At 36.0% G+C, this 26,454-nt stretch overlaps 3 protein-coding genes across 3 annotated transcripts; 2 read left to right on the top strand and 1 right to left on the bottom strand.

Moving 5' to 3' along the window:
• Positions 1-4,543: 4,543 nt before the first annotated feature.
• On the top strand, positions 4,544-7,383 carry LOC106390330 (probable LRR receptor-like serine/threonine-protein kinase At4g37250). Its single transcript, XM_013830772.3, has 2 exons — positions 4,544-6,275; positions 6,711-7,383. The coding sequence occupies exons 1-2, from the start codon at positions 4,673-4,675 to the stop codon at positions 7,349-7,351; spliced, it is 2,244 nt and encodes a 747-aa protein (XP_013686226.1). The 5' UTR covers positions 4,544-4,672; the 3' UTR covers positions 7,352-7,383.
• A 192-nt stretch (positions 7,384-7,575) lies between these two features.
• LOC106393519 (microtubule-associated protein RP/EB family member 1C) lies at positions 7,576-9,251 on the top strand (the record flags this gene model as incomplete). Its single annotated transcript, XM_013834212.3, has 6 exons — positions 7,576-7,740; positions 7,866-8,021; positions 8,100-8,209; positions 8,287-8,527; positions 8,621-8,734; positions 8,827-9,251. Coding segments are annotated over 6 exons (1,044 nt in total), but the record flags the coding sequence as incomplete, so codon positions are not given.
• Positions 9,252-13,214: 3,963 nt separating this feature from the next.
• Positions 13,215-14,790, bottom strand: LOC106394545 (cyclin-D3-2). The gene is made up of 3 exons (XM_013835112.3): positions 14,098-14,790; positions 13,670-14,002; positions 13,215-13,599 (listed from the first exon to the last, which is right to left on the bottom strand). The coding sequence occupies exons 1-3, from the start codon at positions 14,575-14,577 to the stop codon at positions 13,336-13,338; spliced, it is 1,077 nt and encodes a 358-aa protein (XP_013690566.1). The 5' UTR covers positions 14,578-14,790; the 3' UTR covers positions 13,215-13,335.
• Between the last annotated feature and the right edge of the window lie 11,664 nt (positions 14,791-26,454).

Raw genomic sequence — 26,454 nt, forward strand, 5'->3', positions numbered from 1 at the left:
AATAAAGCGGAGTATTTTATTTGTGAGAGAATCATGTGCCCAACCAATGGACCGACTGACTGATTACGATAAAGCTCTAGATTTTCATTCGTTATGGGTTTCACTTGTACATTAGATTTTTTGCTTACCCGTTAAGGGACGCACATAACCAATCCAATGAGAATAAGGTATAAATTCATTATCTTAAAAGTATCTTATCTTTTGTTTTGTATTAATTAATCAATCCTGGCATCTTCTTACACGTGATTTGCTAAATTTTGTTCCGTAAGCTTTTTCTTATCTGAAGCTCTTTTAGAGCTTTTGCCCAATTCCTTTATAGCTTAAGCTTTGTAGAAAGATTCCATACAAAGTTTTTTCTTATAAAGAAAAACCCAAAAAAGTTATAATAATAGTAACCCAATTTATATGAGGAGCATGCCAAGACACATTACACACCTCTTTGGAAAGGTAAATAATAAATGTTCCAAAATTCATTACTTGCCAGAATGTAATATCTATGTGTGAATGAATATCTTATGGTTATTCTAAACATTTTCAACTATACATTTTAAATTCTTTCAAATTGATGGATTGGTTGTGTATATTAAATAATGATAGCTATTTTTGTTTAAAGGCGCATTTATCTCTTTATTTCTGTCACATCATTAGCAAAGCAAAGGGGGTTTTAAGCTTTTGTCGTCTTAAAATCTCAATATAATGTATATTGATATTTCAGAAAATATTGATATTTTTTTTTGACATCGAACGACTGATCTATTATTCAAGCTTGAGATGGTTTGGGGAACCAGACCGGAAGACCGGAATAGAACAACCAATGTAATTTATGTTCTTATGAAATGATCTTGCTATGTTAGCTAATGAATCAAAAGATAAATTTTCAGTGCGAGGAATAAAAACAATTGAGAATTCTGGGAATATGCTATTCAGCTTCTGCAGCTCATCTAATTCAATGGAGAAGTTGGGCCATGCTCCTGGGTCTTGAATCATTGAGACGAGATCTTTACAATCGGTGCCAAAAGCCGGACACGTCAATAGTTGAAGCATGCATTCCATCGCTCATAAAAGGGCCTCAAGATCCGAATGAAGTGGTAAGATTCTTCGTCGTTGGTTTCTTGCTCCCAATAACTGAGCCGTTCCTTCTGAGGTTTTCCATGTTCATCCATAACCACTAAAGAATGCATCGTGTGTCCATGAACTATCTATTAGACATCTCTCTGAATTTGTTATCTGCTCTGAAATTATTCTAACAATTTGTTCCTCTTGTTTGTTGTTTGCTTCGAATCAAACATGACATTTTGATTTAGCACGTTGGATATATAGTTAAATACCATGTCCCGTTTCACTTTAATCATTCTAATCACACGTCGTTGTTAAAAGCTTAATAGATAGTAGCTTATATTACCAAATAGCTTCGATGTGTTCACTTCATCGCTTGCTAGACTTATCAAACAACTACGAATATTTCCACAGTTGTTCCTTGACCGTTAAAATCTCATTTTCATCGTTATAAAAATACTTTTTATCGAAAACAAAGAAAATGAAAAGTCGTAACAGATATCATATAATATATCCAAAAACACCCGACCGATCAAGTGTCATTGATCAGTGGTCTATTATTATTGTATGTTCATTGTTTGAAAAAAATGTCGAATTGGGATCAAATTGTAAATTTGCAAGACAAAAATAAGTTTGGAGTTTTGCAAAATAGTAAATAGAAAACGCCATTTCTTATCCGGTCTTTGTCCACCGCCAAATTAGTAGCCATTCTCTATTTGATTATTTATTGCTATACCATGTCTACATTCATATCAAAATATGCAGGTTACTTACGTTTACGATCTCGTGTTTTATGCTTACAAGGAAACAAAAAAAAAGCCTCATGTACCGTCTTATGGTAATCAATGAACCCAGTGTGTGAAACTTGGACTGCGTACAGTGCACTCATACATCAGCGACCTGGAATTACTTTTTACCTTTACATAATAACCACTTTCTCAAAGTATTTGCTGAAGAAATTACATAAGAAATTTTCATTTGTTCGCATAAAATTCTTACACAGACGTCATAGCAACCGTGATATATGGTGTTAAGAAATACTGTAATACACATTACATTACATGCATATATATATAACTTTTTTTTTTTTTTTGTAACTTAGTATATAACTTGAGATTTGGCAATCAAATAATACGTAACAAGAGGGCCACGATGACGCTCGCGAATTTAATTAAAACGGGGACCGGTTCTAATTAATTTGACCGGTTGTACATTAATCTTGACATGCATTTATTTTACGTGTGATGTTGACCTTTGCTCAATCCAGTACTACATTTATATATATATATGTATTAGTGTTTTTGATATTTCTTCTTTAAATCAGTTTAGCCTCGTGATCCGTTGAGATTATTGACATACATGTAAGGTTAACTATACACATGTTCCAGAAATATCAGTTAAATCGACTTATTTATCTAACCAAGGCTAAAGCCAATATTATGGAAAACGGTATACCAAAAATTATAAATGTAAACTTCATATAAAAAGTCTCTGAATAAAGTTACGAAAGTTCAAACCAGAGATTATATGAAACGAATATTATCTTTTGTTGAAAGTATAAAACACTTGTTAATTGATAAATAATCAAGTATATATATATATAGGTAGACAGTGTAGGCAGTACGTATGTCTACTTATCAATTAACGTTACAGCTGTTTAAAATTTATATATGTGTTTCCTGCATCACTTAAGTCAGCCTACATGCATATGATGATGATCTGACGTACAATGACAATAAAAAGATTAATCCTAATGAAAAACTAATAATAAACGGTCATATAAAAGTAAATCCAAGTCAGCAGCTCTCTCTCTTGTATCCTTCACGAAGAAGAGATTGAAAAGAAGCTCTGTGTGTTCCATCGCCGGTTCCTTTCGGCGATTTCGACTCCGGTATACATCGGTCTGTCTAACGAGTATAGCCGGCTCTGACTCTGGTGGCTCGCGGTCTTCACGACGGAGCTATCCGGATTTTGGCTCCGCGTCGCGCTCTTCTCGATGGCGACAGCGGCTTCTCACCGGGTTTTTCCCGGTTTTGTTGATCGACGTTTCCCGTTCCTATTTGTTTAATCGCCTCTTTTTCCTTAGCATCAATTCCTCTCTTCATCTCCTCCTCGCAAGCCGCTTCATCTTCGGGCTTCTTCTTATCATTAAAGATGACTGAATCTCAAGCAGGAAGATCCATGGTGGTGGGATCGATTGTAGGCGATTTATTTTTTCTGGAAACTTAGATCTGGTGTGTGACTTGATCGCCGTGAAGATTGTTCCTTTGTGTGCGGTTCTTCATCGGCTTAGCTCTGTTGACGACGGAGTTCCGTCGAGTCTCTTCCTCTATCGTCGGTGGAAGGTGGCTAGTTCTCTCCTTAACGCGTGTCTCAAGACGCCGGGCGCCGTTACACGTGGTGGGATGAGTAAGCGTCTTCTTCAACGGGATCTATCTTGAGCTTTAGGCAGTGGCGGAGCCAGAATTTTTTTGTACTGGGGTCAGAAAAAAAATCAAAAACATAATGTATAAACGATCAAAAAACTACAAATGTATTACTCCAAAAAAAACTACAAATGTATTTGACACTCACTCATAGCTTAAAACTTTTTTTTAAGTTTGTTTATTTTTAATGTTTCTATATTAAACTAACATTAACAATGTTTAAAATTACAAAATATGTTTAGTGATTTACTAAATTTTTGTAATTATAGAAAAATAAGATTAAAACTAATATAAATCCAAAGTTTTTTTAAAAAATATATTAGTTGTAATTAAATTTTGTCTTTAATGTTTTGTAATTATTTTTGTGGGATCAAATTTATTTTTTAAATGGGGTCAATCAATACAAAAATTATACAAATTTTATCTAAAAACTTTTTTTTACAAAAAGAAGTGGGGTCAGCTGATCCCCCACCCACTAAGCTGCCTCCGCCCTTGGCTTTAGGCCCGGTTTGTTTGTTTTCTTTTAGCCCGTTGAATGGGTATCCTGTCTTCTAGTGTTGGGCTTGGTCCAGTTGGACACTGATTCATTAATAAAATTTCAGGAAAAAAAAAAGAGAAAAAAAAAATCCAAGTCAGCGAGAGACCTGCTAAACTTCGAACTTTATCTGAATGTCTTATAGCAAAGATACTATTCTCCCATCTGAGCATGTTTGTTCAATATTAATTAACTGACTACCAATCAAATTTATATAATTTTATTGACACACATCACATGATCCATGAATCATCTCACGTCACATTTTCTTAGAACATCGCACAATCATAACAAATACATTTATTCTATAGTGTTTTGTGATCCAGCAGAGATTTGTATGGAAGAAAAATATCCAGCTTCATATGCTATATTTTGTAACGTTCTTTGGGGAAAAAAAATTAAAATAATGATTACCATATAGGGTCCATGTTTGATTATTAGCGTAAAACGACAGAAACGACGTCGGCATGAACAGCGAAAATAGTTTTAATTTTTGTTATCACATTCCGTGCAAATTACATAGGATAAATTTAAGTGCGAAATCAAGAATCCCATAAAAAGAGAAAAACACTTCCATATCGCTCACTATCACATTGTCTATTCAACAAAGTAAAGTCTCTCTTTTAGTGACGATGCATGAGCTTAACTAACACTCATGACGACACTCGCCGCCGTTTTCCGCCGTTATCTCTTCGTACTCACGGTTTTACTCTGTGACCGCTCTCTTGCTTTGAACACAGACGGAGTTCTTCTCCTCTCTTTCCGTTACTCAATCATCAACGACCCTCTTTCCGTTTTACGGAGCTGGAGATACGAAGACGAGACTCCTTGCTCTTGGCGTGGCGTCACGTGCGAAGAGTCCTCCCGGCACGTGACGGTTCTTTCCCTTCCGAGCTCGAAGCTTTCCGGTACTCTTCCTTCCAACTTGGGCTCTCTCCCTTCGCTTCAAAGACTCGATCTTTCCAACAATTCCATCAATGGCTCCTTCCCCGCTTCGCTTCTCAACGCGACGGAGCTTCGGTTTCTTGATCTGTCGCGTAACCACATCTCCGGCGAGTTACCGGCGAGTTTCGGCGCGTCTTCAAAACTCAACGTGTTGAATCTCTCAGAAAACGCTTTCGTCGGAGAATTACCGGCGACGCTAGGCTGGTACCAGAACTTGACGGTGATCTCGCTGAAGCATAACTATCTATCCGGCGAGATTCCGGGAGGTTTTAAGTCGACGGAGTTTCTCGATCTGTCGTCGAACCTAATCAGAGGCTCGTTGCCGTTACGTTTCGGAGGGAGTCGATTACGCTACTTCAACGCTTCGTTCAACAGAATCTCCGGCGAGATTCCGTCGGGTTTCGCCGACGAAATTCCGGAGAACGCCACCGTTGATCTCTCTTTCAACCAGCTCACGGGTCAAATCCCGGGTTTTCGGGTTCTCGAAAACCAAGAATCGAACTCTTTCTCGGGTAACCCGGCTCTCTGCGGGTCCGACCCAGCGAAACACCCGTGCCGTGGTAGTGAAGCAACCTCTCAGCCTCCATCGCTAACACCAAACTCTCCTCCAGCATTAGCCGCTATACCAAATACCCTAGAGCCAACCAATCACCCAATTAGTTCCAAAGCCGGTTCGAAATCGAAATCAGCTCTTAAACCGGTGATTATCGTAGGCATTGTTGTCGGTGACATCGCCGGTTTAGCGATCCTCGGGATTGTGGTTTTCTACATTTACCAGTCTAGGAAACGGAAGACCGTAACCGCTACGTCGAAATGGTCCACGTCAGCAACAGATTCCAATGTCTCGTCTAAGTGGTACTGCCTACGCAAAACCGTTAACGTTGACGGTGACTGCGAAGAAGAAGAGGAGGAGTCCGAGACATCGGGATCCGAATCCGATGAAGAGAATCGGGTCGGGCGAAACAGACGGTCCGGGTTGGATGATCAAGACAAGAAAGGTACGTTAGTGAACCTTGACTCTGAGAAAGAGCTTGAGATCGAGACGCTTCTCAAAGCTTCGGCTTATATTTTGGGAGCCACCGGTTCGGGCATAATGTATAAAGCAGTTCTTCAAGACAGTACGGCTGTGGCGGTTCGACGTATCGCTGAGTGCGGTTTAGACCGGTTTAGAGATTTCGAGACTCAGGTTCGAGCCTTGGCTAAGCTGGTACATCCTAACCTGGTTCGAATTCGAGGTTTCTATTGGGGATCAGACGAGAAGCTTGTTATTTACGATTTTGTCCCTAACGGCAGCCTCGCTAACGCCCGTTACAGTAAGTCTCATTTTCTCGTTCTCTCTGATTTAACGCTTACGTTAGTAGGGTTGTGTGTTAGTAAACTAACATGTGCGTGAGAGTAAAAACTGTCGGTTTCGGAGTCAGAGAGTTGGTTCCAACTAAAACATGTATGTCAGTTAATGCTCGGAGGAGAGTCAACGTCAATTCTCAAAACTGATTTTTTAAATATTTTTGGTTACTATCTCAAATGCAAGATAATGACAGTTCTGTTTCTGTGAAATCTCACTGTTGAGTAACTTGAGTCCATATATAGTGATTTTGTTGTTTTGTATTGGTATATGCAATGATACAAGTGCTTTTGCTCTACTTTTGTCTCTTTGTTTAGATAAGAATCAGTAAGGGAATCGCTAACTTGCGCATGTACGTCTTCGTCTAATATTTGGCTTGTGTCTTTTTTTCTTATAATGGCAGGGAAAGTGGGCTCCTCGTCTTGTCATTTACCTTGGGAAGCTCGGCTCAAGATAGCGAAAGGTGTAGCTCGCGGGCTAACGTACATACACGACAAGAAGCACGTGCATGGCAACCTCAAGCCAAGTAATATCCTTTTGGGTTTAGATATGGAGCCGAAAGTTGCAGATTTTGGACTTGAAAAGCTTTTAATTGGAGACATGAGTTACCGAACCGGTGGATCGGCTCCAATATTCGGAAGCAAGAGATCAACGTCATCTCATGACTTTGGGCCGAGCCCGAGCCCAAGCCCAAGCTCAGTTGGTTTACCTTACAACGCTCCGGAATCTCTCAGGAGCATAAAACCAAATCCAAAGTGGGACGTGTATTCTTTTGGAGTTATCCTCCTCGAGTTGCTAACGGGGAAGATCGTGGTGGTTGATGAGCTTGGACAGGTTAATGGGCTTGTGATCGATGACGGTGACCGGGCGATGAGAATGGCGGATGCGGCTATACGAGCTGAGTTAGAAGGCAAAGAAGAAGCAGTGTTGGCATGTTTGAAAATGGGGCTAGCATGTGCTTCTCCAATACCACAGAGAAGGCCTAATATCAAAGAGGCGTTGCAAGTTCTAGAGAAATTCCCTTTTCATTTTAGTTCACAATAATGATAATAAATAGTACCAAGAAAGATTTAATAGCTTGACTGTGTGTACTTAGAGTTAGATCATTGATTACTGTGTGTCCCATCTGATTATTGAGTTTATATGGGCCGAATAAGAAATTAGGTATTGGGCTTTTATGAAGTAATCTGATTAATAGACCCATTAAAAGCACCCGGATCCGAAATATTAGGAGCGGGTAAAGATTCGGGTTTGGGAATTTGAATTGAAAACTCCGCTCTCGTCTCTCCAAATTTGAAAAGAGCCGTAAGAGAGTTGGATCTGAGGTAAAGACGAAGATTGGGATGATGGATTCAGCATATTTCGTAGGGAGATCGGAGATTCTAGCGTGGATTAACTCAACCCTGCAACTAAATCTCTCCAAAGTCGAGGAGGTATTAATCATCTCGGTTGACCAATTTTCTCTTCAATCGTTGAGGAACCTCAGATCTTAGGCTATCATCTTCTACTAGCGTTGATGATTAGTTGTGGAATTGAATACGGATCTATGGATGTGTAGGCTTGTTCAGGAGCAGTTCACTGCCAGCTCATGGATTCGGTGCACCCTGGAGCTGTGCCGATGCACAAGGTTAATTTCGATGCCAAGAGTGAGTACGAGATGATTCAGAACTACAAGGTCCTTCAGGAGGTGTTTAACAAACTCAAGATCACTAAGGTCCTCTTTCGCTTTCTTTAGGGGTTTTTGATTTAGATATAATAGAGCTTGTAATCGAATTGGTGGCTGTGTATGTAGCACATAGAAGTGAGCAAGCTCGTTAAGGGTAGACCATTGGATAACTTGGAGTTCATGCAATGGTTGAAGAAGTACTGTGATTCTGTCAGTGGTGGTGGCCACCTTCACAAGTAAAGTTTTTCACAACTATCACAGTCTTTATGAATGTTGATTCTGATGCATATACTCGTTTTTCTGAAACTGTTAGTTACCACGCACTGGAGAGAAGAGAAGGCTGTAAAGGAGGAAAAGAAGCAACCAAGAGAGCTGCTGCAGCTACACAACAATCAGGCAAGGGTTCTTCTTCTTCTTCAGTTGCACCTAGACCTTCATCTTCGAATGGAACCCGTAGACACGATCCACCATCCTCCAACACTGGGAATCACCACTCTTCGAAAGCACCCTTCTCTAAACAATCTAAACCGGTGCCTGCTGCTTATGATGAAAAGGTATGCATCTCCCTCCCTCTCTCTCTCTCTCTCTCTCTCAACTCTATCTAAGTCTTTTGAAAAGCTCACTAACTCACTTTCGTTATCTCACAGATCACAGAACTGAAACTGTACATCGACAGTTTGGAAAAAGAAAGAGACTTCTACTTCTCTAAACTAAGAGATGTTGAGATTCTCTGTCAGAACCCTGACACTGAAAACTTACCTGTATGCAAAAAAGATTCCTAATCCCTCGTTTTGTTTTAATAAATCTATTCAAATGTCTCGCAATTTTATATAATCATATTTTGTTTGTGCAGCTTGTTGGTTCCATTAAAAGGATACTCTACGCAGCAGATGGAGAAGACGTTGGAGCAGCAACAGAAACACAGAACTTAAGCCGTATTGATGAAGGATCAGAAGAGAGAAGGAGCAGTGGAATAGAGTCGCAGAAGAGGAAACTCATTGTGAATCTCGACGTGGATGCGGCAGCGATTACAACTCTCTCTCCAAGGCAACGCCTCTCTGATTCTTCTGATGTCAAATGCACTGGATCATCTCCTCTTTTAACATGCTGAATCAGAAAAACAAAAACAAAAACAAAAACAAAAACGATGAATGTCTCCGAGAATTGGTTCTATGTTTGAAAAATCCCCATCACTTGTTATATAGACCTATTTTTACAAATATCATTTGTGTGATGTTTTGTGATACTTTTTTTATAATATGTTCTGGTTCCTAGCTACAGTTTGATACATCCTATCGATTAATAACTGGTGCATGATGATTCCGACATTAGAGCCGTCATACTAATATGTGAGAATCGTAGAAGCCAAAAGGCGTTCCTAGGACTAAGGCTAAACCAATCAATCTTTGGAAAATTAAAGAAAAAAAAGACGTATGTAAGAACCGGACGTTTCGCCAATCTAAGGATAATTAATCTACTCTTTCGAAAACTTTCTTTCATTAATTTATTTTCCTGTTTCTTACAAGTTTTTTTTCTTCCCTAAGCCATCTTAGAATTGAACTCTTATCTCGGTTATGAACCAAGAGGCCATGCAGGTATGTATGTTTCTTCTGTATTGTTGTTTTTTTTGTGGTATATAGATTGTAATTTGTTTTTAGTTATAAATAATTAAAGGAAATGGACAACAAGAAAAGACAAGAGGATGGATCAAAAGTAGCGGTGGTTGAGACAACGGAGCAACGTTCTTCGGCTGGCAAAGGCCCAGAGCAGAGGAAAATAGAGGTGGTTCACCAGTCTCACCCCAAAACTAGTGGCGGTGTTCTTGTCGGAGCCGCCGCCGCAGTTGAATCCACCCTTGAATCTGCCAAACAAGTCATCTCTAAAAAGTAAAACCCAAAACTTTTATCTCTGTTTTCGAAATAATTGTATAAACTTCATATACTGTTTTGTAATCCCATGATAATCAGAACTTCTGTTATCCCTTATTTACACCCATTTGATTTTATTCCTTCTTATCTATAGCAAATTTCTATTTAATATTTTAATAACGTAGGGCACACGAAACTCTGACATACAATTCACACAATATCTTAACTTGGTTCCATTCCATCCATATATATTGTCATTAAAATGTTTCTATGCGATAGTTCCACATTTGTATATTGCTATTAAAAAAATTTCAAACTGATAAAAAACTTTTAAACTTTATAAAAAGTTAAAGTTGAATAAAGTAGCTCCAAATCTTTATTCTTATGGAATAACTCAACATGGCAGAGCCTTATTCCCTTCCTTTTGTTGTGCTCTTGTTCTTGTAATATATTGTATGAAAAGGGTTGTGTTCTTCACCACCAACAACACAACTATCCCAAAATTCCCAGCCTGGGTCGACTTATTAAAGATATACTAGACTCTGACCCGATATGAATTTTCAGTTTTTAATTATTTATTTTATTAAATAATGTATTTGTAATATTCGTTCATATTATATTCATTAAGTAAATATTTTTTTTTTTGCATCTTAAACTAACTATTTTTTTAAGAATGTGTGATATCATATAAAAAATATTAAAAAATGAGTATAGAGTTAATTAGATAATTTTAAAAACAAAAATTTTTCTTTCGTGTGTGATATCATATAAATAATGATCCGTCCAGTTAACAAAAATCATGATTATTCTATGTGTACTTTTTTTTTTGACCATTTCCTTAAAACTATATTAAATTTTACATATTTTAATTAGAATATTTTTAATATCTTTACCTTTTTATTTGAAATGCAACTCAATATTTTTTTAACAATTATAACAAAATATTAAAAAAAATATTTTTAGAATTTGTTTGAAAAATATGAAAATTACATTTTAAATTAAAATTATCCTAAAATATGATAAGTTTTTATGTAAATGAAAACTCAAATTATGTCAAAAATAATGATATTCAATGATAATAACAATTTTAATTGATTATTTTTTATAAAATACATTTACAAAAATATTGTTTGAAAGAAAATTCATTTATCTTTCAAATATAAAATGAAAATATTATAATTAAATAATAAAAAATATAAATAAAAACCATAAATTTAGCAAATGACAATTGAGTTATATTATGCTAAAATTTTATTTCTAACAATTTATCAAATGACAAATGAGTTATGAACAAATAATACCATATAATTTTTAAAAACATAACCATTCTTAAATATTTTTTGAATAAATAATTATTTTTAAATTTAATCAACTGAAAATAATATCCGTACAATTGTGTGAGTCAAATTCTAGTTTTATTTATGCATGTTATATATTAGTGCTGCATGTTTTAGGTAACATTTTAATGATGCACATTTTTAAAAATCTCCATAAATCTCCATTATTAAACTTATGCACGTAAGGATAACTCATGAGTTTTTTTGGTTGATTAAATGACATTATGTATAAATTTATTTAAGGATATTTCATTAAGGTAACCGAAAAAGAGAAACAATAAAATAGGAAGTTTAATTTCATTTAAACATATTTCATTAATGTAACTGAAAAGACTAATAATAAATTAGGCAGTTTTATTCGTTTTAGGATATTTCATAAATGCAACTAAAAAAGATAAGCAAAAAAAAAAGAAGTTTAATTAATGAAGTAAGAACATTTTCAAATGAGTACTTCTCTTTTAATAATATAGATTTAAGGAGATAGTAATGGTAAATGAGAAATTCTTGGGTTCACCCCTAGGGTGAACCTCTAGATTCACCAACCAATAGTGTTTGAGTATTTGATATTTGATATTGATAAACTTTTAGCAAAAATACTAAATCTTATACCCTAAATCCTAAACTCCAAACCCTAAATTATAAACCATAAATCTTGGATAAACCGTAAACCATTGGAAAATTTTAAACCTTGAATTATACATTAAAAACTAAATCTTAATAACACTAAACCCTAAACCCTAATCACTAAACCCTAAACCCTTGGATAAACCCTGAACCCTTGGATAAACCCTGAACCCTTGGATAAATCATAAACTCTAAATCAAAAATATTTAAAATTAAACCCTAGAGTTTATGATTTATCCAAGGGTTCAGAGTTTACCCAAGGGTTTAGGGTTTATCCAAGGGTCTAGGGTTTACCCAAGGGTTTAGGGTTTAGTGATTAGGATTTAGGGTTTAGTGTTAGTAAAATTTAGTTTTTAATGTATGATTTAGGGTTTAAGATTTTCCAACGGTTTAGAGTTTATCCAAAGTTTAAGGTTTAACGTTTAGGGTTTAGGGTTTAGGATTTAGGGTATAGGGTTTAGTATTTTGCTGAAGATTTAACAATATTAATTAATTTATTTTTTGTAACTATTTTTATGTATTTTTATTATTTTATTTTAAAAATATAATCTAATTTGGATATTCAATTTTATTTTCTTTTTTAAAAAGTATCAAATATCAAATACTCAAACACTATTGGTTAGTGAACCTAGGTTCATCCTGAGAGGGTGAACCCAAGAATTTCTCATGGTAAATTGATGATGGTGGGTCTTTGATGCTGCTAGCAAAATTATATATACAAAATGTCAGTATCTATATTTGTACGAAGTTCAGACAAATATCCAATGAGTTATTCACATGTGGTGCTTAAAAGCTAAAAACATATTTATTGTCTTTGCCAAGACATAGACAATAATTTAAGTCATGGGATGTTGTTACATGCTAACATACATATATGTATCAGATTTCTTATCACCTTCAAGGATAAAAACAAGACATACTTGAACCAGAACCACCCTCTGTCTGGTCTCAAAACCCTTTCATTTCAAATCAAAATTTCACCAAAAGTTTAATTTTAAAGAATCAATTATGGAAAAAAACCAACCACTCTTCTTCTCTCTGCTTGGGTCTGTCTCTCAAAAGGTACAGTTGAGGTTTTCTTTCACATGTTCTACTAACCAAAACAAAAGAAATCAGATGTTTCAGGTTTTCATTTATTTCAACCACTCTCATGTCTTATCTTTCCAATCTTATCTCCCCGAAATTTAAAGAGGTCCAAATGTTTTCATAAGCAAACATTTGACATATCAGAGGATAGAGAGACTTTTTACTTGTCACTATTTACTGATGGTTGGTTTATCAGTCAATTCTAAAGTCTAAACCCCTATACTGCTTCATCTAGTGTTTGTTGATATTTCAAGGACAATGTACTCTTTACTTTAGATTTTTGAACTCTCTCTCTCTTTTCTAAATTTTACTTCAACATATTCAGCTAGCAAGGGCATAATCATGTATTGGATATTAGAATTTAATAGATAAGAGTTAGCTTTGGAACTAGCTTTTAAACACACAAAATGATCTTAAGATTTGACACATTCAATTTAATGAAAAGTACTAGCGAGGACTACTAAGCACATCTAGAAACATAGGGTTTATTGAAGGCAACCTCATTTGCTGCTCATGTACTCTTCTCCTCTTGAGCAGAGGCTCTGGAGATAAAGATGATGCTACCGAAGCAGCAGAGACATTCCAGGATCCATTTGAGCTGTCATCAATGTCGAATACACCGCTTGGACGATCCTGATCGAGCCAATTCATCATCCTCTTCTTGCTCGGATTGTGCTCCAACAATAGTTCATAGCATTCATTAACTTTCTCCTGTGAAGTTAAATGCTGTATCAGTTTTTTTGATCCACTAGCATTCTAGGACTTACTACAAAGTACATACCTGATTAACTTTGAGTAGAGTCATGAGCTGAGATTGGTATTCAACTTGTTCACATGGTTTCAAGCCCTTGATGACATGAATCATTATCGCAGTTGCTAACACAGAAGGGACGTAACTCATAAACCTCGTATCCGTAACAACGGAGATCAAAAGACGCTCGCAGTTGCTAAACAACTCCAGCTGCTGGTGACATTCAGAGCCTAATCTCCGGATAATGTGATCGAAGAACGAGATCGGAGTCACAGGGTGCATCCTCCACTGGAGTGTAGACAGAACCAAAAGCTCCATTCTTTGTATGGTTTTAGCTTCAAAGACGTATCTTGCTTCCTCCACCTAAAACAACAAACAAACAAATCAAAGGGAGGTTTCGTTAGAAGTTGACTTTTTCAAGAAACCACCATTATTAGAAAGAGAAGAAAGAAACTAACTTGGAGATGAATGAGCAAGGGGACATGGATCTCTTCAACTTTAGCAGCTAAAGACAAACAAGCCACAGCTACAAGCTGAGACATCCATGGCTTATCTGTCTGAAACTTAACACTCGTGATAAACCTATCGAAGTAGTTCACAGCAAGCAGAGCCGTCGATGAAGCGAACCCGTAATGAGATTTAACCCTGAAAACCCAGTTCAAAGCCTCTTTTCTTCGAGAAACCAGACACTCATCTAGTGTTTGGTAAGGGTGGTGATTCGTTTCGTTTTCCTTTGAGATTAGACTCTGCAACTCATCGTCGTCCCATGAAAACATATCCTTTAGTGGTAAAAACTGAAACTTTACGACATTGTCATCAATGCCCACAAGATCCTCCTCCACGAACGCACATTCTTCCTCGCAATAGAGCTCATCGAGGGCACAAAACGGTGCGTTTTGACCGATTTGTGATTCTTCTTGTTCTTTCTCCAAAGCCATCTTCTGAGAAGAACAGATTGCAGATGTCTCTGTTCATCCTGCCATTGGAGCTGGTTTCGTCGACAGATTCTAGAGTGAGAGAGAATGGAACAAAAAAAAAGAACAAGAGACCGGACAAAAGCCAAGAAAGCGAAGGGTTTTTAATTTTATCTTAACGCTTTGTCTTTTTTTTTTAATTTTGTTTTAATTTTCGTCTTCCTCTGTTTAGTAGTATGTATATTCGGGACGTATGGCGCGCGAGAACTTTTATTTAAATTTATAAAATCACAAATTATTTTAGAAAATATATAAATACAGAGAATCCCTGCTGCATTTATTTAATTTAAGAACATGCTCTAAATTTCTATATATATATATATTTTTAAAATGAAAATTTTGTTTGTCTAGAGAGGTATGTAAATTCTGAACATGTCAGGTAAAGTAGCAAGTTTTGTAAGATTCTATATACGGGGTCATTTTATTTGTATAAGATACACGTATTTTAGGAAACATATAGAGATCTTTTGATGTACATAAAGATTCGTAATATGAATCTAATTATTTTTGTTTATTATAAGAAAAATAAAAAAGAATCTAACTATTTTATTGGTCGTGGTATTTACTATAGTCACGTCCTTCTTGATACATACATAGCTTTGCAGATTCAGTGTGGTGATATTGTGGTCCATTGTACATAAGATTTAAAGCAGGAAAAAAGGAAAAAATCGTTCCATTGAAATGATCGATGTTTATTAAGATATCTTACAATACTAAAAGCCAAATATACTCAACATTTAGGGTGTCCACGTAGACATAAAAAATCAGTCAATCACAATTTGTTCTAGAACCATGTCATTTAAAACAAAATATGAAAAAAACTAAATCGATAATTGTAAGTATCTTTTGAGTTTCAATCACTTTATATTCGTTTGTTTTCATATTAATCCTAAAGACGCTGCGCTCTAACCAAAAACTCATCGTATCCCATCACAATCTCTATTTCTTCTTCTGCAAATTTTTCTGTATCCTTAGCAATTTGGATTGGATTAAGATTCCCAGAAGGATCCCCGGATCCTCACCCTAATCTAATCCACAATCTGATCTTTCCATGTTGAATCCTATCTCAACTTGCTTCCCCTTCATCCCAGTCATGGTATTTACGAATCCAAGTGGGCAATCCATGGAGGCACACCAGGATACTCAGCACGAGACTGCCGTTTTTTATCCGGTTTGATTCTCCCATAGTCATTTTCATTTTGATTACGGAACATTTGATGTCACTAATGTTATTGTCTCAGATGATCTTTATATTTGTAAAACATCTGAAAGCAGGCAATGAGTGGACCTTTTCCTTGAAAATGGGCGTTAGAACTTCAATAATAAGGTAACTTTCTTTCTATAATTGGTCACAGAAGGAACTTCAACATCAAATCACTTATATATATATATAGTTATGAAACAACATTTTATCGTGAAAAAAAAACCTCCAATTCATACTCTTTTTGGAAAAATGATATGGAATAAAAAACCCCGAGTGCCTCAATTTTTTCCTTATTTGTATACTCTCATATAGGGAAAACTCTGATGTTTATGGTAACACTAAGCACTTGAAACATATATTACATATTTTTTTCCTCTTCTCATACGATATGACTAACATCTCTCAATGATTTAGGTCTTTGGAAAATAAACTCTTTTGGATATGAAGGAACCGTGAATCAGTGCATTACTCCTCCCAAATATGTAAAATTAAATGATGAATATCTCACTAATGTTCTCCTCAAGATAAATGCCAAGGTGATGATGATCTCTTTGACTCAATAGTATCAGTTACAACTTTTACTTTTGTCATTTATGATATAACTTTCTTAAGTTTCAAACATTTTTTGTATAGCTTGGTGTATTGAATTCAGTGCTAGCTATTAAGTGGCGATGATGAATCCCTTCTGTAATTGGGATGAATATGTCTAATGGTACTTCTGGACAGTCTGATGTCTCATCGATTGCCGAGGTAACCTTTTCTTAAAAATTCTTACTTGTGTTGTAGCTTCATGTACGCTTCTTGGGAAATTTGGTTCTTTTTTGAAATTTATGTGGCTAACACATAGGTTGTGAGCTTGAGAGGATTGCCGCTCACAATCTATGTGCGTACACAATCACATAAATTTGAAATTATTGATAATCTCTTTAACCGTGTGTCTTGGATAAAGATGATGATGATATGAGGTGTAGTAAACATTTCAAGACGATTGGCAAAACTTTGTCTGTATGATAAAACTGTGAAAACGAAGTTTGATTACAAGACTCAAATGTTGTTTCTGAGGGAGCTCTTGCCTGGCTTTCAGTCTGTCAAGTTCTGCAGTGAAACCCCATCACATTGCCATATAAAGGCAGCATATATATAATATAGAGATTTTCTAAAAATAATTTAATACAGTTTTGTTAAATCAATTACAATAATAATAATAGGATGGTGTGAGTGGATTTCAGTTTAATCAAGTTCTTCGTAGTGAACTAGATCAGCTTATACAACTAAGGACTTGCAAATGATCCATAAATATAGCTTTGGTCAATACATCAATGGCACCAAAGTGTAAATATATTGGAAAATTAAAGGTAATCTAATTTTGTACTCTTAGTTTAATAGAGTTGATAAAGGTAAAATAAATACAAATTTAACTTATATATATTATTTAATAACTTTTATTTACAAGAAAAACATTTCTTTTTTTTTACCATAGACTACACATTTTACTTTGACAAAATAAGAAAAATCACCATTCGAACTGTTTTTGTATTCTAAACTTAGTTTTGGTAATTTAGCAAATTAATAGAAAGTATTTTATTACAAAAATGTTTAAATATATACAACATTCAATCAGAAAAAAGTATAGCATTTTTCAATATGATAATTCTGCAATATATTATATTCACATAACAAAACTAATTGCAATATTGTTAAATTAACTAACTGCGCGTAGCGCGGAAAACGACATAATTTTTTTAAAGGGCGATTACAAAATTTGTGCCTCTCTGGTTTATATGCTAAAAACTCGGATTTAATTCCCTAAAAGGGGAATAGCACTTAGCAAATCTTGTTTAATATATACTCTGTCATTTACAATATATTTGATTATAAGAAACTATGTTTTTAAAAAACGATGTTTTAAACTTTAACAACCGTTGTCAAAAAAAAATAATAATGGTGAAAATTCATTGAACTAGTCTAACAAAACTATATACTTAGAGGGTAGAACACATAGTATTACTCCACAACTAGTCAACTAGTATCTTTCTAATCACTTGGAAGCAAATGTTTAGATTTACTTAGTCAAAAAAAAGTTTAGATTATATTGATATAATGACGCATGTATATTTAAATCACGAGAGGTAAAGATGCGAGGCCGTTGGTAACAAGCAGCGATGTGTGAATCTGTGAGATTATTGCAAAGTTCGATAGCGACTTCTCATTTCCAGCTTTCACATCTCTTATATTTTGCTTCTAATAAATGTCCCCACCTCTCTGCATTTCTGGTCGTGACTGTAAAACACTTATAGAGTAAAAAAAATTAGGTGGAACACATTTTACTCCTAATTACTCTACAAGTTTGCCAATCAAGTAAAAAAAGTATTTATATCTTTTCCTCTAGTTACTATTCAGATAGAGTAAAATGTATTCACCACTTTACTCTCTCACATATAAGAGTAACATATTTACTCCAATTTCTTCTCTTTCTCACTTTTATTTTTCTTCTCTTTTTGACCTATTTATTTTTCTCCTATTTACTCTAAAAATATCCAATCACACTCTATCTTTATCCTTTTATACGATGGAAGCTGGTAAACTAGTCAATGCAAAGTGTAAAAAAAAATGAAATTAATGTAATATTTTCAGTTAAAGGCATCAAATAATATAGTTTGATATGACCTCAATGGGGGAGATATGGTCAAAGAAAATATAGCAAGTAATGATGTCAAAGAAAATAGAAACTGATAAAAAATGTAAATAGAGTGTCAAGACGGGAATAAGCATTCCGGTACTATATGAACGTACTCATTATTTACATAATTCAATGTCATTAACACTAATCTAAGTTCAAGTACTCATTTATGATTCAATGCTTCAATATCTATAAATCATGTTGTATGGAACTGAAATTATAAGTAATAAAGATGTGTCAGAGTATTGAAAACTGTTGATCATAAAGCAAAGATGAGTAAACTTAATAATGTAAATTGTAGTAAATGTAAAATGAGTTTGTTTGGTGAGTGGAGTATTATGCCCACATATTATGCACTATTATTTCTTTATTTAGTTAGTGTATGGGAGCCTCTCCTTAGTGCAAGGGAGTCTCTCCTTAGTGCAAGGGAGCCTCATTTAGTGCATGGGAGTCTCTTTGTTTTTGGCTCCCCATTTGATGTATATATAGGCACTCTTGATACATGAAACAAGTAAGCAATTCAATTTCTCCTTTCTCATTATCTTTCAAGAAAGTCTCTCATTATTTTCTATGTTCTTCATTTAATTTCTCTTATCTTTCTTAATTCTCATAAAATCTTATGGTATCAGAGCGACAAGCTCTTGAACCCTAAGTCTTCCGCAATCTTTCACTCTGTTTCTATTTACTTAAAAAAAAAAAAAAAATTGTTCTTCTCATTGTGCTTGAACTGTTCTTAATGGATTCTGGAGGAAATTCAAAGATGGTTGTGATTCCAGTTACTCTCAAGGGAGCTAACTACTTACTTTGGGCAAGGTTAACTAAGACAGCTCTTGGAGGCAGAGGTCTCTGGGAAATTGTTGAAGAAGGCAGAGGCCTTAAGAAGAAGACTATCCTAGGAGAGGATGGTAAGGAGATAGTGGTGGCTGAAGATGGTGATAAGAAAAGAGTTCAAGAAGATCTCATGGTGTTATCTATCATCCACAACAGTCTTGAACCCTCAATCTTGGAAGCTTACTCCTACTGTGAAACTTCTAAAGATCTGTGGGATACACTTCAAAAGGTGTTTGGAAATGTCTCCAACATCAGTAGAGTGTTTGAAGTCAAGAGGGCTATCAACAACTTATGTCAAGAGGATACTGAGTTTGATAGACACTTTGGAAAGTTTAGGTCTTTGTGGGCTGAACTAGAGATGTTGAGGCCAAGTACTTTGGATCCTGAAGTACTGAACCAGAGAAGAGAGCAAGATAAGGTCTTTGCGCTTCTCTTCACTCTCAACCCTGGGTATAATGACTTGATCAAACACATCCTAAGAGGACAGGAGCTCCCATCATTAGATGAAGTGTGCTCTCAGATCCAAAAGGAGCAAGGATCAGTTGGGCTCTTTGGGAGAAAGGGAGAGCTCATCATGGTAAATCAAGCTGAAGGGGCAGAGACCAAACCAGAAGGCGTAGCTAACAAGGGGTACTACAAACCAGAAGATAAGAAGATTTGGGTGTGTGATCACTGTAAGAAGAAGGGTCATGGCAAAGACAAATGTTGGATCCTCCATCCACACCTTAAACCTCAGAAATTCCGGACTCCATATGCAGATGCAAGGGCAAACTTATCTGGTGAAGTAGGAGAGCCATCTACTCCTAAGCGCACTAATGGTGCTAGTGAAGGAAAGACAATGTCTTTCAGCGGCTGCTCAGCTGTGAGAACTACACAAGATGAATCTATCAAGAAGTCAGACCTAGAGGCTCTCATCAAAGCTCTAAAAGAGTCTGGTAACACACTTGGTATTTCCCTTAGTGCATCATATAAACCGCCTAGAGTTCTGGTTACTTCTCTACATGCATCTCATTCATCTAGTGGTATTAAGCCTTTAGTCATAGACTCAGGAGCCTTTCACCACATGATTAGTGATGCTAGGTTGATTAGTAATGTAGAACCGGTATTAGGTAATGTAATGATTACAAATGGAGACAAAATACCAATTAAAGGTGTAGGAACTCTTAAGCTATTTGAAAAAGATACAAAAGCATTTTACATGCCATCTTTTGCATCAAATTTATTATATGTCAAAAGAGCTACCACTGATTTAAATTGTAATGTGATTTTCAGTCCTAATGAGGTTGTTTTTCAGGATATTGAGACTCTTAAGTTGATTGGAAAAGGTGTTACAAAGGATGACTTGTACCTACTTGAAGACACCAAGACTGTTTCAAATTTATCTTCAGCTTTCAGTTCAATTCCTGCTTTAGATAAAAGTGTTTTATGGCATGCTAGGCTAGGTCATCCCCATTCTCATGCACTAAACCTGCTGCTTCCTGATATTTCTTTTAAAAATGATGACTATGAAGCATGTATCCTAGGCAAACATTGCAAGACTGTGTTTCCTAAGTCATCTACTATCTATGAAAACTGCTTTGATCTTATACACTCTGATGTTTGGAGTGCACCATGCATATCTAGGGAGAATCATAGATATTTTGTCACTTTTATTGATCAAAAATTAAAATATACTTGGCTAACTATGATTCAAACTAAAGATAGAGTGCTAGATGCTTTTATTAATTTCCAGAACCACATAACTAACCAATTTAATGTTAAGATCAAAGTATTCAGGTCAGATAATGGGGGGGGGGGGAGTATACAAGCAATGCTTTCAAAAATTACCTAGCCAAGAATGGGATCATACACCAAACCAGTTGTCCATACACACCACAACAAAATGGTGTAGCAGAGAGGAAGAACAGACACCTCATGGAAGTGGCAAGATCTATGATGTTCCAGACTAATGTACCTAAGCAGTTCTGGAGTGATGCGGTCATGACAGCATGCTACCTCATCAACAGAACACCAACAAGGGTGCTAGATGATCTCACGCCATATGAGGTACTAAACAATAGAAAACCATCTATTGATCACTTTCGTGTGTTTGGTTGCTTGTGTTATGTTTTGCAGCCAATGGAGCAAAGAAATAAGCTTGAGGCTAGAAGTACTAAGGCTATGTTCCTTGGTTACTCTTCAACCCAAAAAGGCTACAAGTGCTATGACCCAGACATGAGAAGGGTATTGGTCTCGAGAGATGTAAAGTTTGTGGAATCAAGGGGATATTATGAAGAGAAAAGTTGGGATAAGCTCAAGGACATCTCTCAATCATCTTCTGATAGGGCAAACAATCTGAGGCGTATAATGAAGAGTCTTGGCATCAATATGGCTCAACCATCAGAGACTGGAACTGATCAAGAGGATACACAGGTTCCAAGGACTGTGATTGAAGTGGTTGATCACACTGGAGACAATCCCCATCCTGATCCTGATGGGGGGAGACAAGATGATACACATACTGGTCAGGATCATGATCAGGATGAGAGACAACAAGAAGAGACAGTGGAGGAGCCGCACACCGAGGTCACTGAGGTACATTCAGGTGGAGATGAACATGAGCAGCATGTTATTGAAGAAGTCCAGTCACTTAGGAGAAGTACAAGGGAGAGAAAGCCCGCCTCAAACTGGATCAACAAAAAATTTTACTTCAACAGCCAAGCAGTAGCTCATCCTATACAAGCAGTATGTTCTCTTGCTCACTATCCCACAGAGCATCAAGCTTTCATCGCCAACATAGATCAAGAGTACATTCCAAGGTCTTATGAAGAAGCAATGGTAGATGATGAATGGAGAGCATCCGTCGAAGATGAGGTCAATGCCATGATCAGAAATGACACTTGGTATGAAACTGAATTCCCCAAAGGCAAGAGAGCAGTGACAAGCTGCATGATACACACTATCAAGTACTTAGCAAATGGAAAACCAGAAAGAAAGAGGACAAGGCTAGTAGCAAGGGGATATACTCAGGTGTATGGAGAGGATTATTTGGATACTTTTGCACCAGTAGCCAAGCTTCACACCATAAGGATCATTCTCTCATTGGTTGTCAACCTAGAGTGGGACTTATGGCATATGGATGTGAAGAATGCATTTCTTCAAGGAGAATTGGAGGATGAAGTCTACATGAGACCACCACCAGGGCTTGAAAACCTTGTCAAACCAGGGAATGTGCTGAGGCTAAAGAAAGCAATCTATGGGTTAAAGCAATCACCAAGAGCAAGGTACCACAAGCTGAGTACAACTCTTAATGGAAGAGGATTCATCAAGTCTGAAGCTGATCACACTCTATTCACCCTCACATCTCAGTGTGGGATTGTAGTCATATTGATCTATGTGGATGACATTATCATTACCGGAAGTGATAAGGAAGGTATCATCTTAACTAAAGCTTTTCTTAAATCCTCTTTTGATATTAAAGATTTGGGTGAGCTAAAGTACTTTCTAGGGATTGAGATATGCCGATCTAAAGAGGGGTTATTCCTATCTCAAAGAAAGTACACACTTGATTTGTTGAGTGAGGCAGGTGATCTTGGAGAAAAGAAAGCAAAGACCCCACTGGAAGATGGTTACAAAGTGTTGCGACAGGGGGAGTTTGAAAATAAGCCCTTTGGAGATGAGAAGCAGTACAGAAGAATGGTGGGAAAGCTCATCTACCTCACAATTACAAGACCTGATATTTGCTTTGCTGTGAACCAAGTAAGCCAACAGATGCAGGCGCCAAAGATTCACCATTGGAACATGGTGGAAAGGATATTAAGGTACCTGAGAGAGGCACCAGGCTAAGGAGTTTGGATGGGATGCAACAAGAGTACTAAAATAGTGGGATATTGTGATGCTGATTGGGCAGGAGATAGAGTTGATAGGAGATCAACCACTGGATATTGCACATTTATTGGTGGCAACCTTGTGACTTGGAAGAGCAAGAAGCAAAAAGTAGTGTCATGTTCAAGTGCTGAAGCAGAATATAGAGCTATGAGAAATCTCACAAGTGAACTGATATGGATCAAGGGGCTGCTTAAAGACCTGGGGATTGAGACTACAACACCAATCACTATGCACTGTGATAATCAGGCTGCCATACACATCGCTAGTAACTCAGTCTTTCATGAGAGGACTAAACACATTGAAGTAGATTGTCACAAGGTGAGGCAAGCTGTGCAACAGAAAATCATCCTCCCTTGTTACACAAGAAGTGAAGATCAGTTGGCTGACATCTTTACCAAGGCTGCAAGCACTAAGGTTTGTGAATTCATACATTCTAAGTTGGGACTTGTGGATCTCCCATCACATTGATCCTTAGCCATGAAGTGGTCTACTCTTTTTCCTTAGCTTGGTTTTTATCCCATGTGGTTTTTCCAAGCTAAAGGTTTTAATGAGGGAATGCTTCATGGTTTCCAAGCTTGATACCTACTTGTGTCAAGCTTGAGGGGGAGTGTTGATCATAAAGCAAAGATGAGTAAACTTAATAATGTAAATTGTAGTAAATGTAAAATGAGGTTGTTTGGTGAGTGGAGTATTATGTCCACATATCATGCACTATCATTTCTTTATTTAGTTAGTGTATGGGAGCATCTCCTTAGTGCAATGGAGCCTCTCCTTAGTGCAAGGGAGCCTCATTTAGTGCATGGGAACCTCATTTAGTGCATGGGAGCCTCTTTGTTTTTGGCTCCCCATTTGATGTATATATAGGCACTCTTGATACATGAAACAAGTAAGCAATTCAATTTCTCCTTTCTCATTATCTTTCAAGAAAGTCTCTCATTATTTTCTATGTTCTTCATTTAATTTCTCTTTATCTTTCTTAATTCTCATAAAATCTTAAAAACATCTAACTAAAATCATGGAATCAATCGACCATATAATAGTCAAACGTGGAAAGAGTTGTATTGTTTGGTTGGTTCACAGCATTATTATAGCTTTATCGGTTGGAGAAAAAGGGACAAACCCATTTTAATTTGACACATCCTTTTAGTTATTTTGCGTAATAATATTGTCGTAATCTAATGTTAATGCATAGGATGTGACAAACTGACATAACACATTTTAAAATAAGACCACAGACTTTTGACTTTTCGTCTACAGTCTTATTTCTTTCGGTAAATTGATTCCCTGACTACCTTTACAAATAGTTATTTTATATCAACTACTAATAACATGTTCACTTCTAATTGTTAACTGTTTAGCATAAGAAGTTAATCTAGTGTCAATTAACAGAAATAGTCAATTACTTAAGTGTTAAATGTTTATTCCTGGCCCATTAGGGCATCAATTTAAAGATACTTAGGGACATAAGCATAAGACAAAGAGAGACTATTGAGTTTGTCTTGAGTTGTGTTAGTGAGCAAGAGAAAGAGAGCCCATAAGGTCTTGTTCAAGGCAGAAAATAATCCTATATTGATTCGTTTGATATACATTTTTAAATTTAATATAAATCGAAATACAGTATATAACCCTTGCCAATTTGTAAGAGGTTTCGGCCTTCCAAACTTAGGTATGGGCTTTTAAGCAAATATTTGGTTCCAACACATCTAGATTGAATGGGCTTGTCCAAAGAAATTTCAGATATTATTTATTTACACATTAATATGCTCTTCGTCTTTTATTTTTTTTCAACATTATTATATTGGGAGACAGGTTCACTGATGTCTCATCAAATAAGTACATAACACCCGGATGTTAAATACTACCTCCGTTTCCAAAAATAAGATGTTTTAGATTTTTTTTTGTTCTACAAAGATAGATTTTCTATATTGTTAAGATACTTTTTTATACTTTTGAGAAACAGTAATTGAGAATATTTGAATTGATTAAATTTCATTGGTGGAAAGTTATTGGAAAGTGCATAATAAAGTAAAAAATAAATTAAATTATAAATATTTATTAAATTCTTAATAAGCGTGCATACTCTAGAAAATCTTACTTAGAGGGAGTATGAATTTTTTACTTCCCGACACACTTTTTGAGTTTCGTATTGCACCATAAGACACTTTGCACTTGTGACAACCTTATTTGCTAGTCAAAGACATTGATGCCGTTATAATAAAGAAAACCAAACCAGATTTCTATTAGCCTAAACCCAACCATACCAACCCTACCCTATACCAAGTTCGAAACCCTAAATTCTCATATTTCCTCATTTTGAATCACACACTTTTTTGAGAGAGAGAGAGAAAGAAAAACTTTGTGCTACGGAAATTAAAAACCCTAGTTCCTCTATCATTGGCATCACCCTCTAAATCTTCCTTCTTGATTTTTCGTCACAAACCTCCATCTCACGCACCGTCTGAATCTCACACTCGAGTAGAGCACACAATCAGTTTTTCCCGACATGCGAGGTTTGTTACTTCGAAACCCACACTTGTTTTTCTATGTTCTGACACCAACCTCCAAGATCTGTTAGTTTTCGATTTTTACATCCGTTAAAACTCTTCAAATTTGTGAGTCAGTGGAAATTTCAATTTTTACATAAAAATTCCAGATCTCATAGTTTCAATGTGTCCTGTTTTTTTCCGATTTTGAGATCTGGTAGTTTCAATATTCAGTTAAGTTTTTGGTTCTAGTTTCATGAATAATACAAGGAAATTTTTGATTTTCTTCATAATCTTCCAGACATCTTTTTTCCAAATGTGTTTGTTTTTTGGCTTTTTTGTTCTTCTGTTCTGATTGCAATTATTTTATGGTCCCAACTTTTTCATGTTCTTGTAGGAAACAACAAACCGGACCACCGCCTCCCACAAATCCTTTTTTCAGAAGCTTTTCAAGAGGCAAAAAAATTGAGATTCGTTTTTAACACTAAATTGTTTAGATCTTCATTTTGCCATTTATTTCGAGTTTTATAAGTCTCTGTACACAACCTGAGATTTATGTAACCATTTTCATTTCTTAGCAGGACAAAAAGTTCCGAACAACCACCTCTCAATGACATTTACTCTAAGCCATGACCTCTTACCTCTCGTGACACTGAGGAGTTTGAGACTATCAAAGCATCTTGTTTCGGGAAAATGTTTGATTTGATGGGCAACATGTGGACGGGAGAGTTGTGGGCTGGTGACCTGTGGATGGGTGAGTTGTAGTCGGGTGACAT

This window comes from Brassica napus, chromosome C7 (genome assembly GCF_020379485.1).
Source record: "Brassica napus cultivar Da-Ae chromosome C7, Da-Ae, whole genome shotgun sequence".
In the NCBI taxonomy this organism is placed as follows: Eukaryota; Viridiplantae; Streptophyta; class Magnoliopsida; order Brassicales; family Brassicaceae; genus Brassica; species Brassica napus.

Coding starts and splice junctions, on each gene's coding strand:
- LOC106390330 (XM_013830772.3), top strand. CDS start 4,673: ATGACGACACTCGCCGCCGTTTTCCGCCGTTATCTCTTCGTACTCACG. Junction 6,276..6,710: donor CCTCGCTAACGCCCGTTACA/GTAAGTCTCATT, acceptor TTATAATGGCAG/GGAAAGTGGGCTCCTCGTCT.
- LOC106394545 (XM_013835112.3), bottom strand. CDS start 14,577: ATGGCTTTGGAGAAAGAACAAGAAGAATCACAAATCGGTCAAAACGCA. Junction 14,003..14,097: donor CCTTGCTCATTCATCTCCAA/GTTAGTTTCTTT, acceptor TTGTTGTTTTAG/GTGGAGGAAGCAAGATACGT. Junction 13,600..13,669: donor CTCTACTCAAAGTTAATCAG/GTATGTACTTTG, acceptor TTAACTTCACAG/GAGAAAGTTAATGAATGCTA.